At 40.0% G+C, this 15,723-nt stretch overlaps 1 protein-coding gene and 1 long non-coding RNA gene across 3 annotated transcripts; one reads left to right on the forward strand and one right to left on the reverse strand.

The window, feature by feature from the left end:
- Positions 1 to 1,088: 1,088 nt before the first annotated feature.
- Positions 1,089 to 5,006, reverse strand: LOC116678746 (uncharacterized). Its single transcript, XR_004329387.1, has 5 exons — positions 4,738 to 5,006; positions 3,664 to 3,844; positions 2,032 to 2,084; positions 1,321 to 1,328; positions 1,089 to 1,145 (listed from the first exon to the last, which is right to left on the reverse strand). It is a non-coding gene; the product is annotated as an uncharacterized LOC116678746 (long non-coding RNA).
- Positions 5,007 to 5,762: 756 nt separating this feature from the next.
- Positions 5,763 to 15,498, forward strand: LOC116678747 (DNA methyltransferase 1-associated protein 1). 2 transcript variants are annotated; one of them, XM_032508492.1, is made up of 11 exons: positions 5,763 to 6,188; positions 6,387 to 6,478; positions 7,045 to 7,240; positions 8,226 to 8,384; positions 8,509 to 8,676; positions 10,009 to 10,194; positions 10,588 to 10,659; positions 11,286 to 11,358; positions 13,868 to 14,220; positions 15,260 to 15,343; positions 15,386 to 15,498. In XM_032508492.1, exons 2-10 carry the CDS (start codon positions 6,438 to 6,440, stop codon positions 15,317 to 15,319), a joined length of 1,308 nt encoding a protein of 435 aa, XP_032364383.1. In that variant the 5' UTR covers positions 5,763 to 6,188; positions 6,387 to 6,437; the 3' UTR covers positions 15,320 to 15,343; positions 15,386 to 15,498. The 2 variants fall into 2 exon arrangements, with proteins under 2 accessions (XP_032364383.1, XP_032364382.1); XM_032508491.1 differs by having other exon boundaries at positions 5,763 to 6,184.
- The last annotated feature ends 225 nt before the right edge of the window (positions 15,499 to 15,723 follow it).

Consider the following 15,723-nt stretch of genomic DNA (forward strand, 5'->3'; position numbering starts at 1 on the left):
GCTTTACAGAAGAAATGGTTCAGGTAACGCAACATTAAACCATATCGATATAACACACATTGCTTTGTTTGTGGAGAGGAAGCGGATGCGAGGACACTAGGTGCACCGGTGCGCGACTTAGAGAAAACGGTTGCTCGCGCTCTCTAGAGCCCTGTGAGCTAACGACATCAACTAGCCCTGGTCACTGCTGCTGTCTGAAAAACCACACAGACGGGACAAAATGTTGCGTTTACATGGTAAACTGGTAGACCCATATCTAACCGCGATCTGTTGTGTAATTTTCCTCACGTTGCTCTGTCCTCTGTGACTGTCCACATCTAGAAACTAAGCTGCGCTGTGCAGGAACAAATGACTGGCACATGATCCGAAAGTTGTGTACGGAGAATAATTGGGCTGTTGCAAAAAAAAAAAAAAAAAAAAAGAAGAAAAAAGGAAACTTCTATGACACAAGAATGACGTATTAACAATCGCTCAATCACGCAAATTTGTGATCGTGGGAAGGCAAAACCATGATTGTGACTAAAATTTGATTAATTGTGCAGGCCTAATTTGCTTTACTTGTTTCACATCATTAATTGGAGAAATTTGGTGTTATTTGGATAGTAAAACAACAAGGGGAAAAGCCTCACATAGCCACAAAGACAGTGGCTGCCAATCCTTCCAGCCTGGAGGCGTGGATGATCTCATTGGGGATGTTGGGGGTTGTTCATCAGACTAGGAGGAATGTTGACCATGGAGCCATTTGGCCCAGGGCCCATTCGATCCATTCAATGCATCTCCATTCCACCCATTCCCCCCTTCATTCCCTTCGCCCACCGCCGTGGCCTTCCCCATTCCACCATGGCCCCCCATTCCACCGTGACCCCCCATTCCTCCATGGCCACCCATTCCGCCATGGCCTCCTGGAGGGCCTCCACCTTGAGCCTTGTTGATTTCTCTCTGAGCAATCACACCATCAGGGTCCTAATAAAAAGCATGAAAATATGACTCAGGAAAATCCACACGATATTTTGATCACATTGCTGCTTTCTGGTCAGTCTAGCTGTGGCATACCTCTTCACTTTAGGGGTCGTCCATTTAGGTTGTGCTTGTTGACCTTCTCCACTGCTTTCTTCATTAGCTCTTCAGTCCTAAACTCAACAACACTGACAGAAATATACAGTACATCACGTGAGAGGAATCAAACAAACTTCTAGATCTTTGACATAGACACTGGTGCACATGTTTCCAATTGGTTAACTTAAGCAAGATTGCAGCATTCATTATGTCAATCAGCATTGACGCAAACAATTGAAAATGATAAATGGTTAGACTACTTACGCACAACCCTTTGTTGATCAAAGACCCAGAACAGGCCGCACCAAAAAGGGGTAAAGAATAATTTAAATTAGTAAAAGCAATGGTTAAAATACATGTTTTAATAGATAATATGCAAGAAAAAAATAGAGAATGTCATGCACAATCACAAGTTCAACACCACACAAGCCTATCGCCTTGACCACAACTCAGCTTTCAAAAAAATTACAATTTTAACAACTCATTTTATCCCAGTCACTAACACAATGCAGGCAAGTCTGGTGAATATTAAAATGTATCTTTCCCAACATCCAAAAGGCAGGTAATCCACAGTGAGATAGGATTACTAAGGTAATGGACATTTCCAGTAAAGCAGTTCTGCATGAGTTATATTAACAACCATCTAACAGCCTTGTAACAACCGCTTGCAGACTAGACCCCTTTACTTCATGAGGAGCAAATCCAGCAACCAAAAAGGGAGATACTGCAATCCCACAGGATTGGCTACAAAGAAAGCTGAAGTCCTTTTATAAGAGCATCAACCCTCGAGATGACCTCAAGTCAGTGCCACTGACGACACCAAATAAAACACGCCTCCGGCATGTCACCATCTCACACACACCGCCAGGTTTCTGAAGCTGAACAATTCCCCAAAATGAAAATAAGACACCAAAGCTGACAAACACAGGTTTGTCTAGGATTATTCATGTTTTATTTGTATGTATTTGCACTTACCCTCGATTTGCCTTCTGCGTCCATTAAGTGTTCCACGTACGTTACCTCACCCACTACAAATCAGATTCCAGAGACGACACACACCAAGGGGAGAGAAGCCGAGAGAACAATGGGGGTTTAGAGCAGACACAAGTAGGGCGGCCGGTGGCAGTGAGCTCAGACTGCCAGTCCTGCGCCTTCCCCCAGCACCTCAGCAGCAGCACAATATGGTACAGGTCTACAAAAAGCAAGCTTGGGTCTTTTTTTATTATTATTAAAATAAGACTTCTTAGCCTGTCCTTGTTGGAATTCCGAAGCACCAAAAGCAATAGACTGAGGACAACAACTGTTGAAATGGCCATCAGCCTGCCTATTTGGATATATTTCCATGAACACCACCTTTTCACCATTTCATTGCAAACCTGTGAATACTTGGTCAAATATCTCCATTTTGAACATCAGGCCAATGCATCAATACATTCGCCCATCAACTGAGGAAAGAGGAAACCTACAGCTATACAAATTTACCATAATCTTAATGAAGGCAAGCTCTTAGTGGAAATAAACTAACTGCAAACATGTTCTAAAAAAGTGGACCTGTTCCTTAAAAACGCACAATATCCAAATTTTGATTCAGCGTCGACCACAGCCACGCCTTCGATCCAGATCACGTGTCTGTTCAACGAATGGACATCAGTGACCAAACCTCTAGAGACAAGGACCGTGCATAAGAAGTTGCTTCATTTTGTAGACCTGTACCCCAAAGAAATCCCCAACGCATAGCCGTGTTTGGCACAACATGGAGATCTGCTGAGAAAACATTTGCTTGTCAAGGTCACACCTAAAAGAGAAAATGCAATTTAACTCCACAGTCAGTTGTCATTAAACGAATACGAGGCACTCCTTCTGAATAAGGATTGTTCCTTTAACACATGCTTTATCTTCAAGTTAATGCCAATTTAGTGCATTACTTATAATACATCTAACGCTTTCCAATACCCCATAACTACAAGTACTATCACATGAATAACAGCACATGTAAATCCATATTGTACATTTAAGAGACCGTTTACAACTAATCTCTGCTGAAATTTACTTCATCACAAATCATTTCATTTGACAGATCTCCAAATGTTTTACTCATCTAGAAATCATGAGAGCTTGTTTTTACTGTTAATTACACGTTGCATCAGAGCAACTTGTCCCTTGTTTCTGGGCAAACTCATTACGTTTCAGCAATGTACTGTATGTTTTTTCATGGGAAAAAGCGTCACAATATGTCACACATGATCCTAAGCCATTGGATTTTTCACAATAGTGGACCGGATTTACACATGTACAACCCCCACTTCACAAAACCACAATAGGTTTTTGGTAATCTCGATGAAGAATAAATGTTCAGTCTAACATCCAGGTTCACAGCACTTGTACAAGTCTGCAGCAACTCCTTAGTTGACGGACAAATGAGAGGGACCTCGTCCAAAACCTTTGTTCCAGATAACTCTCACGAGATATTGAGCAACATTGTACAACTTAAGTTTCTGCACACATTTCCACAAGCCCTCCAAAGCTTCAGTGGTCAAACAAAATGACCCTGGATGCTGCTTTTTTTCATGTCAAAAACTGAGTCAATCCCTTTTCCAAACACCTTACCTTTCTCTTTCATCAGGTCTTTGAGAGCTTGCCATTTGACATCATAGGGAATGTTGCTGACAAAAACGCGGTATCTTTTGTTCACGTTTCCATAAGGTTCGTAGCGCCCTCCTCCACCTCTTTTCTGGGCCTCTCCTTCCTGCTTGCATTGGACTCATGCTTGGCTTTCCCATTCACTTCTCTGTAGAAGACACCAATTAATAGTGAGTAAAACTGCTTTTATAAAGCGAGCCCAGAAAAGCACAGAATTAAGCACGATTTTGAGAAGTGAATTCAACAGCTAAAACGGCAGATACCGAGGACGCATTAGATTTACTGTAGACACATTGCAGATGCATGTTAATATCTAGCTAGGCTAAGTAAAATTTAAACACAGGCTGCAAGATTGTGACTTTTGCTAATTCATTGCGCTTTCAAGTGGGCCAAAATGAGGACACCAGTGTAACTTAATCCAATAGTGGGCCTAAAAGAATAGAAAAAGTCGAAAAACGAATGTATTTACTTATCTTTATTGACGTACGGTTAGTGATATTACTAAAAAAAATGGCAAAGGGTATTATTTAGACGCATTTACAATGGTCTGAACCATCAAGAAAATTGCCCTTACGCCGCATGGCAAGGCCTCTCTTGGACACAACCTCAGTAGGCCTATATTACGTTAGTACTGAATTAACGTACACCATTTGAACCTGTATGATTAAACTGCAAACGCATCGAAAATGGAACCAAAGTTAATTGACTAAGTATTTTTAGCTAAGTAAACTGCTAACGTTTAGTTACTAGCTAAATTGCGTAACATTGATGGATTCTCCCTGTAGCGTTAAATAGACGGGTCCCAAACACACCTAGCAGCAAATGAACGCATAACGTTGGTTAAAACGACAAGATTTGCGGGCCTTATATAGCTAAATGCCTCACAACAATTATTCAACCAAGAGACATTAATATTTTTTATTAAAGACTGCTCGATATTCCCTTGGATCTGAATCATTACGGCTAACTATGTAGCTAACTAACTGTTAGCTAAAGTTAGCTGGTGAGCTCCAACAAAGAAACCTTGATGAATGGACTTACCCAGGCTGCTGCTGCGGCTGGCCTGCTTTCTCGGCCACGTTAGTATTTTCGGCCTGCTCGGTGGACATCTTCTTGTGCCGTTTAGTGTCTTGCTAAATTATACTGTGTTATCGAAGACTAACTTCGTTGATAATAACAAGTCAATCGCTTTCAAAACGGACCTTAGAGAAACATAAAACTACGCCGATCACCTCTGCGACACCAGCTACGAAAATGGCGGAGAGAGCAGTGTATGTGACCAGAAATAGGTTGCTGGGATTAAGGATTAAACCAGGGATAGAGTTATCTACATCCGGGGTAAAAGTAAAGGTCATCACGGCACAAAAGGGATTTTCATAATAACAGTGCCCTGAATGCTACGACTACGCTTCCATAGAATGCATACAAATATACTAACGTAAACATTTAACAAATACAAATACAAAACTTCAACAAATAAAAATGTATTTTGTTTACATGTATATTATTTGTTAAGAAAACACCGTTGTAAATGTCACAATTTACGAATTGTTAATATGTGTCTCTTCTTGGCTGTTTTGAATGCCATGTGCACTTTGTAGGCCTACAACTACAATATAATTGGGACAGCTTCGAGGTAAAACATAAGCTTGTTGTGTTAAACCACATGTTGGTTTGAATAAACAACCCAACCCAGTTTGGGTCCCAGTGATTTTTAGAATGTATGTGGCTGAAGAGATGGGCTTCAGCCCATAGCCAGCTGAGGACTTACACATATATGACTCAAAATACCAGACCAAATATTTTGCAGGTTTTGATGTTTATGCTCAGTTTGATATATTTTTCATATTTCACCGATGAAACTTTAATTTTAATTTGTATCACATCACATTTTCTAAGTACATCTTTCTTTTGTAAATGCACCTCTGGTTTTGACATTTTTTGTACATAGTGCTGATGTACCTATTTTCTTTAAAAACAAAACGCGTTCAGTTGTTTTGATTTGTTTGAAAAAAGAAGCTGCAGTACAACGCCAGACCTGACGAGGGCAACAAATAATCATAGAGTAAATTAGAAGGCCAGCGACCCGGAAGTAGTAGTGTCGGTTCAGTTGCTACCTACTCACCTAGCCTCAACAATAGCTCGTGAATATTGTTAATAACTCTCTTTATAGCTTTCACGTATAGTAGACGCGTTTACCGTATTAATACAAAACAAATCTCACAAAATTGTTGCTTGGCTGAATGCGACTCTATGTAAAGTTAACGTAGCTTACAAAGGACAACGTTAGCCTTTAGCTAGTAGCGTAACGTTACCGCACTGAAAATGCGCATGTGAATGAAAGATATTTACGTTTCACAGGTTGTGAGATTAATTAACAACATATTAAGTCATGTCTACTGGCGCTGATGTCAGGGATATTCTGGAGTTGGCTGGAGGAGAAAATGACGGTCCCATCAGCAAGAAAGATCTCATTAACTCAGACAAGGTGAGTGATAATCATAAGATACCTATAAGAATGATTCACGTCCCATGTTAACGCACCAAATTTAAACAGGCTGTGGGATTCAAAAACACAAAACCTTTCCCTTCTCAAAGCAACACATTAGGAAGATTTTGCTGTTATTATATACTTATAGTATTACCAGTTTTCTTTGGACAAATAACCAATTTTGCATCACCTATCTTAGAAAAAAACGAAGAAGACAACAGAAACGCTGACCTTCAAGAGACCTGAGGGGATGCACCGAGAGGTCTATGCTCTGCTCTACTCAGATAAAAAGTATGGGCTCCTTTTAACTTTGTCTTAAATATATGTACTGGGTTACCCTTAATGTTTGTATTCAAGTCCTGTGTGTCTGTCATAACTGCTTTACTTATTCTTAAAGCTATGAAGTTGCATGAGGAGGGGATCGGAATGAAGTGTGGGCGTTGTCTTCATCACACTTTCAGAAAAGGAAGACAAAAAAGACAATAGTTGCCTTAATTTTTCGGGGTGTGATTCAGAAATTAAGACCAATGACAGCCCAGTGAGTGTCATGTTCACCCACTCAATCAGTGGAAGGTTCATGTTAAAGCCTCACTAAAAGGGAGTGCTTGTTCATTTGCTATTGTGCAGCTTGTTTTGTATGATGCCTGTGCTTGTCAAGGCTAACAATTGATATTGTAAATGTCTGCCCTTGGCCTCTATGATCTTGCAAACCTCAAGGGTGCCTGTTTTTTGTCATTTATATATGCTGCATATCCTAATTGAGCTGGTTCGATAACAAAATAGATAAAGCAGATTGCCATCATATTTTGCACCCTGTCTTTAACAAAATACTTTTTTTTAACCTGTTAATCCCCCAGAGATGCACCCCCTTTGCTGCCTAGTGATACTACTCAGGGCTACAGGACAGTTAAAGCCAAGCTGGGCTGTAAAAAGGTGCGACCTTGGAAGTGGATGCCCTTCACCAATCCAGCTCGCAGGGATGGGGCTATATTTCACCACTGGAGACGTGTGGCAGAGGAGGGCAAGGACTACCCTTTTGCCCGGTTCAGCAAGGTAGGGATGACTACAGTCTCCTCTTTAGTCTAACCACTTATTCCAGACTACTATTTAGACTTCAAATCACTCCACATTTGTATTGTTCAATGGTGTTACCATATTTAAATTACTGTGTAGAGGTTTGGGGAAACACATGTCAAAATTCATTGAAATCTTTAATTATACTTTTACAAAAAAGCAATAAGAATAATTCATAACAGTGGATATTTAGAACACACCAATTCATTGTTTTTACAGTCTAAAGCATTAAAATTATTTGACCTAGTCGAATTTCAAATGGCAGTAAATATGTTCAAGGCAAGAAACAATTTATTGCCTGGCAACTTACAGAAAAGATTTTCTGAAAGAGAGGAGGGCTACGTCTTAAGGGGAAAAGCAAATTTTAAAGAGTTTCTGTTTATCTGTCAGTGGCACTAAATTGTGGAATAAACTAAATAATGACTTTTAAAGAAATTTTATTCCAGAGATACAGAGAAAAACAGTGTATTCATTAACCTGGGCTCATATTGAATATATTGAATAATTTGTAGTATGTGTTGAACATTGTTGTGTATGGGTAAATATATTAATGGGAATAGAACTTTTGAATATATATTTTCATTGATTATAGATTTATTATCCTTGCAGACTTATTATTTTTGTTGTAATCAATTTAATTAACAGGGTAAAAAGGGTATAAGAGGTAGGAGTATATAAGTTTTACTTCTGCCTACTCCTTTTTGCACGTGTTAATAGATTTTTAAGTACCGAAATAAAGGAGTTTTATTTTGTTTGTTTAATTTTTTTCTTATTACTATTTTTCCACTGTTTTATTTACATGTTCAAAATAAAGATATCAATCAATCCATACACTAACTACAGCTACCCATGCCTTTAATTTATATAGTGCTTTTTAGAACACTCAAAGACACTTTAAAAAGTATTTTCAGTTATTCAACCTCATTCACTGGATTCGCTCGGTTCTCTTTGTCTGCCTTCATAGACAGTGCAGGTACCAGTGTACTCTGAGCAGGAGTACCAGATGCATCTCCATGACGATGGCTGGACTAAAGCAGAGACAGACCACCTGTTTGACCTGTGCAAGCGCTTTGACCTGCGCTTTGTAGTTGTCCATGACCGTTATGACCACCAGCAGTACAGAGTAATTACTCAGTCACTTATACACAGCACTCCCTTTCGATTTCATCTCAGGATATAATGCAAAAGTCATTATGCTGTATATTAAAACTCATATTTGTTGTGAAATTACCATGTATGTTTCTCAGAAACGTTCTGTGGAGGACCTGAAAGAACGATATTATACCATTTGTGGTAAGCTGACCAAGGTGCGTGCTGCTACAGGGACGGAGCCCAAGATCTACATCTTTGATGCCGGCCATGAAAGGCGCCGTAAAGAGCAACTGGACAAGCTCTTTAATCGCACACCTGAACAAGTTTGTACCTTTTGTAGTTTCAGTTGGATTCTTTTGTTATGTTCAGGGTGTCCGCGGGGTTTTAAAAAGTATTAAAAAGTGATAAATCAAAAATGTCAAATTTAAGGCCATTAAAAGTTTTAAATTTAGTCTCAGAGGTATTTTTTTTTTTAAATTAGGTGTTATTTTTTCCAGACTATCAGGTGACCTATTCTGATTGAAATTATATCCTGCGTTTGCGTTAGTCCGTTTAAATTTGGGCTTTGGCATGTCTGGGCACATAATCGATCTTTCGTCTCCGTCTATGTTTGATGCTGACGTCATATTCAGTGGTCGTTCGACATCGTCTCAGAACACTGCGCGCTCAACAGAAGTGGCTGGCTTACGTTTTATTTTAGATTTGCTTCAAGCCATATCTTACACGACTGGACAACCATCGTCGTCTTTTGGGCAAATGAAAGTTTTCTGATAGCTGTGTGAACAACCCAGAGTTTAAGGACTGGCTCAGGCCTGTAGTAGGGAATAACAGCAGGCTTATTGTTCGGTGTGTAAAAAAACATCAATGCCAACTGGATGGGAGCTAACGCACTTTGGTCGCATATGCAATCCACTAAACATAAAAATGGAATGCGTGCCCGGAGAGAGCAGTTATTCGACCAATCTCAGCTGTCTGTGCGGCTGCACCTCCACCACCACCGCCGCAAATTAGTGCCACTTTAACACTGCAGTTAAACACCACTCATTTAACTCAAATGAAGAAATTTCAGAGCTGTTTAAAGAAATGTTTCCCGACTCTGACATCGCGAAGTCATTCACTTGTGGTAAAAACAAAACCGGGTACATCATCGGATTTGGAGTAGCATCGTTCTTCAAAAAACGCCATTGTGCTGGAACTATCCATTCTCTCCATTGCACATTTATGTAGTTTGTTTTACTTTTATTTACTAAGTGAAATAAATATGCGCAATATGTTGTTAATGATATGTTGTCTCTAAATCTATTCATTTCTGTATGTTATAAGTGTCAAATCTGTGTAAATAATAGAAAGGTCGCTGATTAACACTTGCAATTCAGTGTCGTGATGGTTTTAAAAAAATTCTGAAGGTAGTAAAAAGGTATTAAAAAGTAGTAAATTTAACTAAAGGATTGCTGTACATACCCTGTATGTTGTAGCTTTTAAATATTGCCCACCCAAGACAAACCCATTACTATACTATATCAATATAACTGTAGTTATTAATGCAGTAATGCCTTCTGTGGGAAAAAAGAAAAGAAAACAGAATAGCCAATGCTTGTAAGATATTTGCCAGCCTTTTGAAAATTAAGATCACACTTCTCTCTTTTTTCCTGCAGGTGGCAGAAGAGGAATATCTCATTCAGGAGCTAAGGAAGATTGAGACAAGAAAGAGAGAGCGTGAGAAGAAGGCCCAGGATCTGCAGAAACTTATTAAAGCCGCTGACACAACCACAGAGTTAAGGCGAGCAGAAAAGAGAGTTTCTAAGAAGAAACTACCACAAAAAAGAGAAACCGAAAAACCGGTATGACACGCACCCATACAAATGAGCAAACTAAAGCACAAGCCAACCATTCATACCTGAGACTTTTTTACCAGCAAACTTAAGCATCATTAGAGGGGAAAAAAACCTTACTTACATAGTTTTATTTATTAATATGGCACATCTGTCAACCTTATGATAGTGCTTATTCAAAGCTGCAGTATACTGAAATAGGAAATTAAGATTTTGCTCAGTCTCAATATTTTGTATTTATTATATAATTTCTAAGGAGTTGCTTTGTCTTAAAGAAACTTAAACGGGCTCCTGTGTCTCTGTTTGGGTAATGAATGCCATAATAGTAATCTAAGTATTGTCTGTACAATGTTCAGAGGGGTGTCATATCTCGTTTTATAGCAGTTATTTGTTTTTCTTTAGGCTGTTCCAGAAACAGCAGGCATCAAGTTCCCTGACTTCAAATCAGCGGGAGTCACACTGCGCAGTCAGAGGGTGAGTATAGTTGGATCATACTAAGGTATTAAAACTACAAGTATCATCTGCAGCGTAAAACTTCCCTTTGGCTCTCAAACACCAGTGAGGAAATCAAAAGACCAATCTGAAACAAAGAACAAACCTGCAAACTATGGTAGTTATAAATAATCCCACATTTTAAGAATTTATATTTGTTTCCACTGTGCTGACATTATCCATCAATTAAGTTTTATTTATACCACTATTAATATCTAAATTTTAGCGAAGCTTGACCCGGCTGTTGATGTATGTGAGAAACCTGAATGCTAGCTATCTCTCATTAGCACTGTGATGATTAATTCTGTTAGTGACTTGCTAATATCTTTAAGAACTAGCAAGGGGGCTCTTATTCATCTTCAAGACTGATGAGGAGCTGCCGCTCTCTATGGGAAATACATTAGCATGGCTAAAGGAGTGAAGTACCCCTCTAGCTAATCAGTCAGACAGAGTTCAGTGGATAAAGACATTTTGATCTGGCCTGCTGAAGTGCATTTCATACGAATTAAAAGCACTGGGGTGGAGCTGTTTATCCTTATATCACCGGCACCTTAAATCACACCCTTGTGTGTGTTGGCGTGTGTGTTTCTCTGTGTGTTGTGATTCAGATGAAACTGCCAAGCTCTGTAGGCCAGAAGAAGATCAAGGCCATTGAGCAGATCCTGCTAGACCAAGGAGTGGGTAAGTGTGAATAAACATTATCAATCTGCTAACATTTCTAAGTTTAACATTTTGAACTTTCCTCTGCAACAGACTTACACAGAAAACACACTGCATGTGGAAGCGGAGCTATTTTCATTTAGGTTGTTTTTTAATGTGTCCGACAACACCGATTGTGATCAGGCGCGGAGCGGCCGCGCCGGCCAGCGAACTACAGCAACATTTTTTACATCTCCTCTATTTCTTCCGCGGGCGCGAATGAATGTGTCAAACCAGGCAGGTAATACAGGAAGGCCACAGTGCAGCTGGATACTTTACAAAATAAAACCAATTTCCATATAAAACATCCAGGTTTTTGGTGATTATTGCTGTCTTGACTTAGCTGTGTCTACAACGAGACACGCAATCAAGCACACAGAGAGACGGACACATACAGTGGGGCTTTAAAGTTTGGGCACCCCAGGTAAAGATTTGTATTAATGTGCACAATGAAACCAAGAAAAGATGGAAAAATCTCCAAAAGGCATCAAGTGACAGCTCAGACATTCGTATAATAAGTTACAAAAGTTAGATTTCATTTCCATCATTTCTACTTTATAAATAAAAGAAAACAAAACAATGGCGTTTGCAAAAGTTTGGGCACCCTTCAGAGTTAATACCTTGTACTGCCCCCTTTGGCAAGTATCACAGCTTGGAAACGCTTCTTGTAGCCAGCCAAGAGCCTTTCAATTCTTGTTTGAGGTTTCTTTGTCCACTCTTCCTTCCAAAAGTCTTCCAGTTCCTCGAGATTTCTGGGCTGTCTGTCACGCACTGCTCTTTTAAAGTCTAGCCATAGATTTTCAATTATGTTGAGGTCAGGAGATTGTGAAGGCCATGGCAAAACCTTGAGTTTACGCCTCTTGATGTAATCCACCGTGGATTTTGAGGTATGTTTAGGATCTAGAACCCATTCTCTCTTTAACTTCAGCTTTTCCACAGATGGCATCAAGTTAGCGTTCAAAATTATTCTGAAATTTTATTGAATCCATTTTTCCTTCCGCTCGTGAAATGTTCCCTGTGCTACTGGCTGAAATACAACCCCAAAGCATAATTGATCCCCCCCCCCATGCTTAACAGTTGGACAGAGGTTATTGTCATTAAATTCTGTGCCCTTTCTTCTCCAAACGCATCTTTGCTCATTCCGGCCAGAAAGTTCTATTTTAACAACATCGGTCCACAGAACTTGTTTCCACTATGCATCTGGCTTGTCTATATGTTCATTTACAAACTTCATACGCTGATTTTTGTGATGAGGACATAGAAGAGGTTTTCTTCTGATGACTCTTCCATGAAGACCATATCTGTACAAGTATCTCTTTATAGTGGAATGGTGTAGCACAACTCCAGTGTCTACCAGGTCTTTCTGGATGGATCGTGGGTTTTGACTTGCTTTTCTCACAATCCTTGGAGCTGTTCTGTCTGATATTTTTCTTGGTCTTCCAGATCTTGCTTTAACTTCCACTGTTCCTGATGACTGCCATTTCTCAATTACATTCCGAACAAAGGAGATTGGCATCTGAAAACCCTTTGCTATCTTCTTATAACCTTCTCCTGCTTTGTGAGCGTCAACTATTTTTAGTTTCAGTTTTTTAGACAACTGCTTAGAAGAAGCCATAGTGCTGATTGTTGGGGTAAGGTCAGATGAGTCTGGGCTTTTAAAACCTTAAGATTGACATCACCTGGTCTTTCCAGACAATGATTGAGAACAATCCATGATGCTGTCAGGTCTTTCCAAAGGGGGCGGTGCATGCTAGAAACTCGGCAAGGTGCCCAAACCCTTATAGATGCCATTTCTTTTGTTATTTTAAAGTGTGAATGATGCAAATAAAATCTAACTTTTTGTGACATATTATATGAATGACTAATCTGTCATTTGATGCCTTTTGGAGATTTTTCCATCTGTTCTTGGCTTCGTAATGCACATTAATACACATTTTTACCTGAGGTGCCCAAACTTTACAGCCCCACTGTACACTCGAGATTGCTTTGTGACCGGTGCAGAGAAATGCGTGTCTGGTATGAACAGCCAGCCGCGTGATTAGGCACTAATCTATGCTTAGTGGCCCTTTCGCGTGCCGGGTGTTTCCGGCGTTACAATACAAGGATCCTAAATTAGGTATTTGGTGGTCTTGGTTTGAATAACAACCGTTGAAATTAATATATCTCACACTACCTGGCACAATCTAAGATGTCATCTCCTCATTTTTAAGTTGTCAGTTGTTTGATTACATTGGAGGGTTTTAAAAACATGGCTTCTATGGTAGTACCATACTAAGGATACTAACTACATCTGCTGGGCTGGACTATCAAGACTTTTGGAAACACAAATCTACACTATCTAAGCTGCATACTGAATCAAATCCCTGTATCGAACAGTTTGGGACCAATACATGCATTGGTTACACCATTGTCTAGTTTTGTGGTGTTTTCATCAAAGTGCTTTAATCTTATTTCCATTCATCTTTGCCTTTGTGTCTGTTTGTGGATCCAGATCTTAACCCCATGCCCACAGAGGAGATTGTTCAGATGTTTAATGAACTTCGTAGCGACTTAGTGCTGCTGTATGAGCTGAAGCAGGCCCACAGCAACTGTGAATACGAACAACAGATGCTGCGTCATCGCTATGAGGCCCTTCTGAAGGCTGGCAGTGGAGGCGGGTTTGGTGGTACTATAGGGGCTGGACCCCCAGCTGCGACACAGGTTGGAGAAGTCAATGCCACCAACAGCAATACAGCATCCACCCCAGGGGGTGAAGCTCCATCCTGGCCCAGTGCAGATGACATCAAGTTGGAAGCCAAGGAACAAATCATTGATGTTGTTGGAGCACCACTTACCCCCAACTCAGTAAGTCTGTTTAGCATTCCCCCAAACCACTGAACCGTACCAAAGGACTGAAGCTATCTTTTCTGTTTTTAAGTATTTTGGACAAAGTCCTTTTAAACTCTCAAGTCTTTAGAGGTCAAGTCTCATCTGTATAAGATGTGACTTGCAAGTCAAAAAGCCAGTTTTTCCTGTCTGTCACTGCTTAGTATGAAAATAGCATAATGGCCAAAATCACACCAAATATTTATTTGATAATGAAAACTCGACATTTAATGTCCAGTAAGTAATAAATCGCAGCATCTGTTTTTTTTTGTAACATTATAACTAATGGCCATATTTAACAAATTCCGTACTAATTCAAAATTTAAAGGCAGTTAAGGCAATGGCCACTCATATTTATAGGTGTATTACATTTCTTACAGTGAATGTTGTGTGCTGTCTGTGATGATGGCATGACTTTCATTTTGAATGTCAGAAGAATATAGATTTATAGGATAGAAAGTAACATCAGATTCTTAAATCGGTATTACAAAGATTAGTTTAGCTCGAGGAGCATGCAGGCTTGTGACATGATGGACAAAACAATATAACTAAATGAAAGGCAGTTGAACGCACACGCACAACTTAAATAATTAGGTTCAGCTTCAGTTTTAATAGTTAGATTGCACTCAGCACATGCACTGTTACATATGGATGACAGATATGTTTTCAGTCATGTCAAACGGTCTTTTCAGCAGTTAAGATCATTTAGATAAATTTAATGGCAATGTTTTGGTACTAGACCATAAGGCAGAGTTGGCATTTTGCCTGATGAAGGTCTAGTACCGAAACAATGCCATTAATTTATGTTATGTGTTTACGTATTTCTAAGGTAGACAATGTGCAGGTGTTTGTTTGCAACTATGATAATCCTGTCGATAATTAAGCAGCATTCATTATTTATGGCCAGCTTGCTCTAGAAATGCCCGTTGATTGTGAACTGGTTAAATACTCTAATGCCTGTTAGGAATGCAAACCCCTGCTAGACCGTGATGTGATTGTTTGGTATGTCACATTGCAGCGCAAACGGAGAGAGTCGGCATCCAGCTCGTCTTCGGTGAAAAAGGTGAAGAAGCCTTGATGAGCACCAGAGCACCAGCTGGTACACGGTGGGGAACAAAGGACCGTGTAAGTTACTCTGGTCATTGCAGAGACAACCACAAGTTTTATGGTTGGACAAGAGGGACACGGGAGCAGGACACAACATTACGTAGAAGCACCACTGACGACACACACACACACACACACACACACACACACCCACACACCCACACACACACACACACACACACACACACACACACACACACACACACACACACACAACATCTTCCAACAAGACCTCTCCAACCCTCCCCATCTGGGCTGCCCAGCATCTTTGTGACAAAGGCAACAACTGAGTGACATTTCATTCCATTACTTCTCGTCTCCCTTCCTCCACCACTGCTCAGCCTTAGATGAGGCAAGATCAACTGTAAATTGCCA

The sequence above is a fragment of the Etheostoma spectabile genome, unplaced genomic scaffold, assembly GCF_008692095.1.
Source record: "Etheostoma spectabile isolate EspeVRDwgs_2016 unplaced genomic scaffold, UIUC_Espe_1.0 scaffold00008013, whole genome shotgun sequence".
Classification (NCBI taxonomy): domain Eukaryota; kingdom Metazoa; phylum Chordata; class Actinopteri; order Perciformes; family Percidae; genus Etheostoma; species Etheostoma spectabile.

Bases quoted from the DNA above. Each gene is read 5' to 3' on its own strand.
- LOC116678747 (XM_032508491.1), top strand. From the start codon at position 6,089: ATGTCTACTGGCGCTGATGTCAGGGATATTCTGGAGTTGGCTGGAGGA. The intron at 6,479-7,044 runs GTATGGGCTCCT...TTAATCCCCCAG, and splicing joins CTGCTCTACTCAGATAAAAA to AGATGCACCCCCTTTGCTGC. The intron at 10,195-10,587 runs GTATGACACGCA...GTTTTTCTTTAG, and splicing joins AAAGAGAAACCGAAAAACCG to GCTGTTCCAGAAACAGCAGG.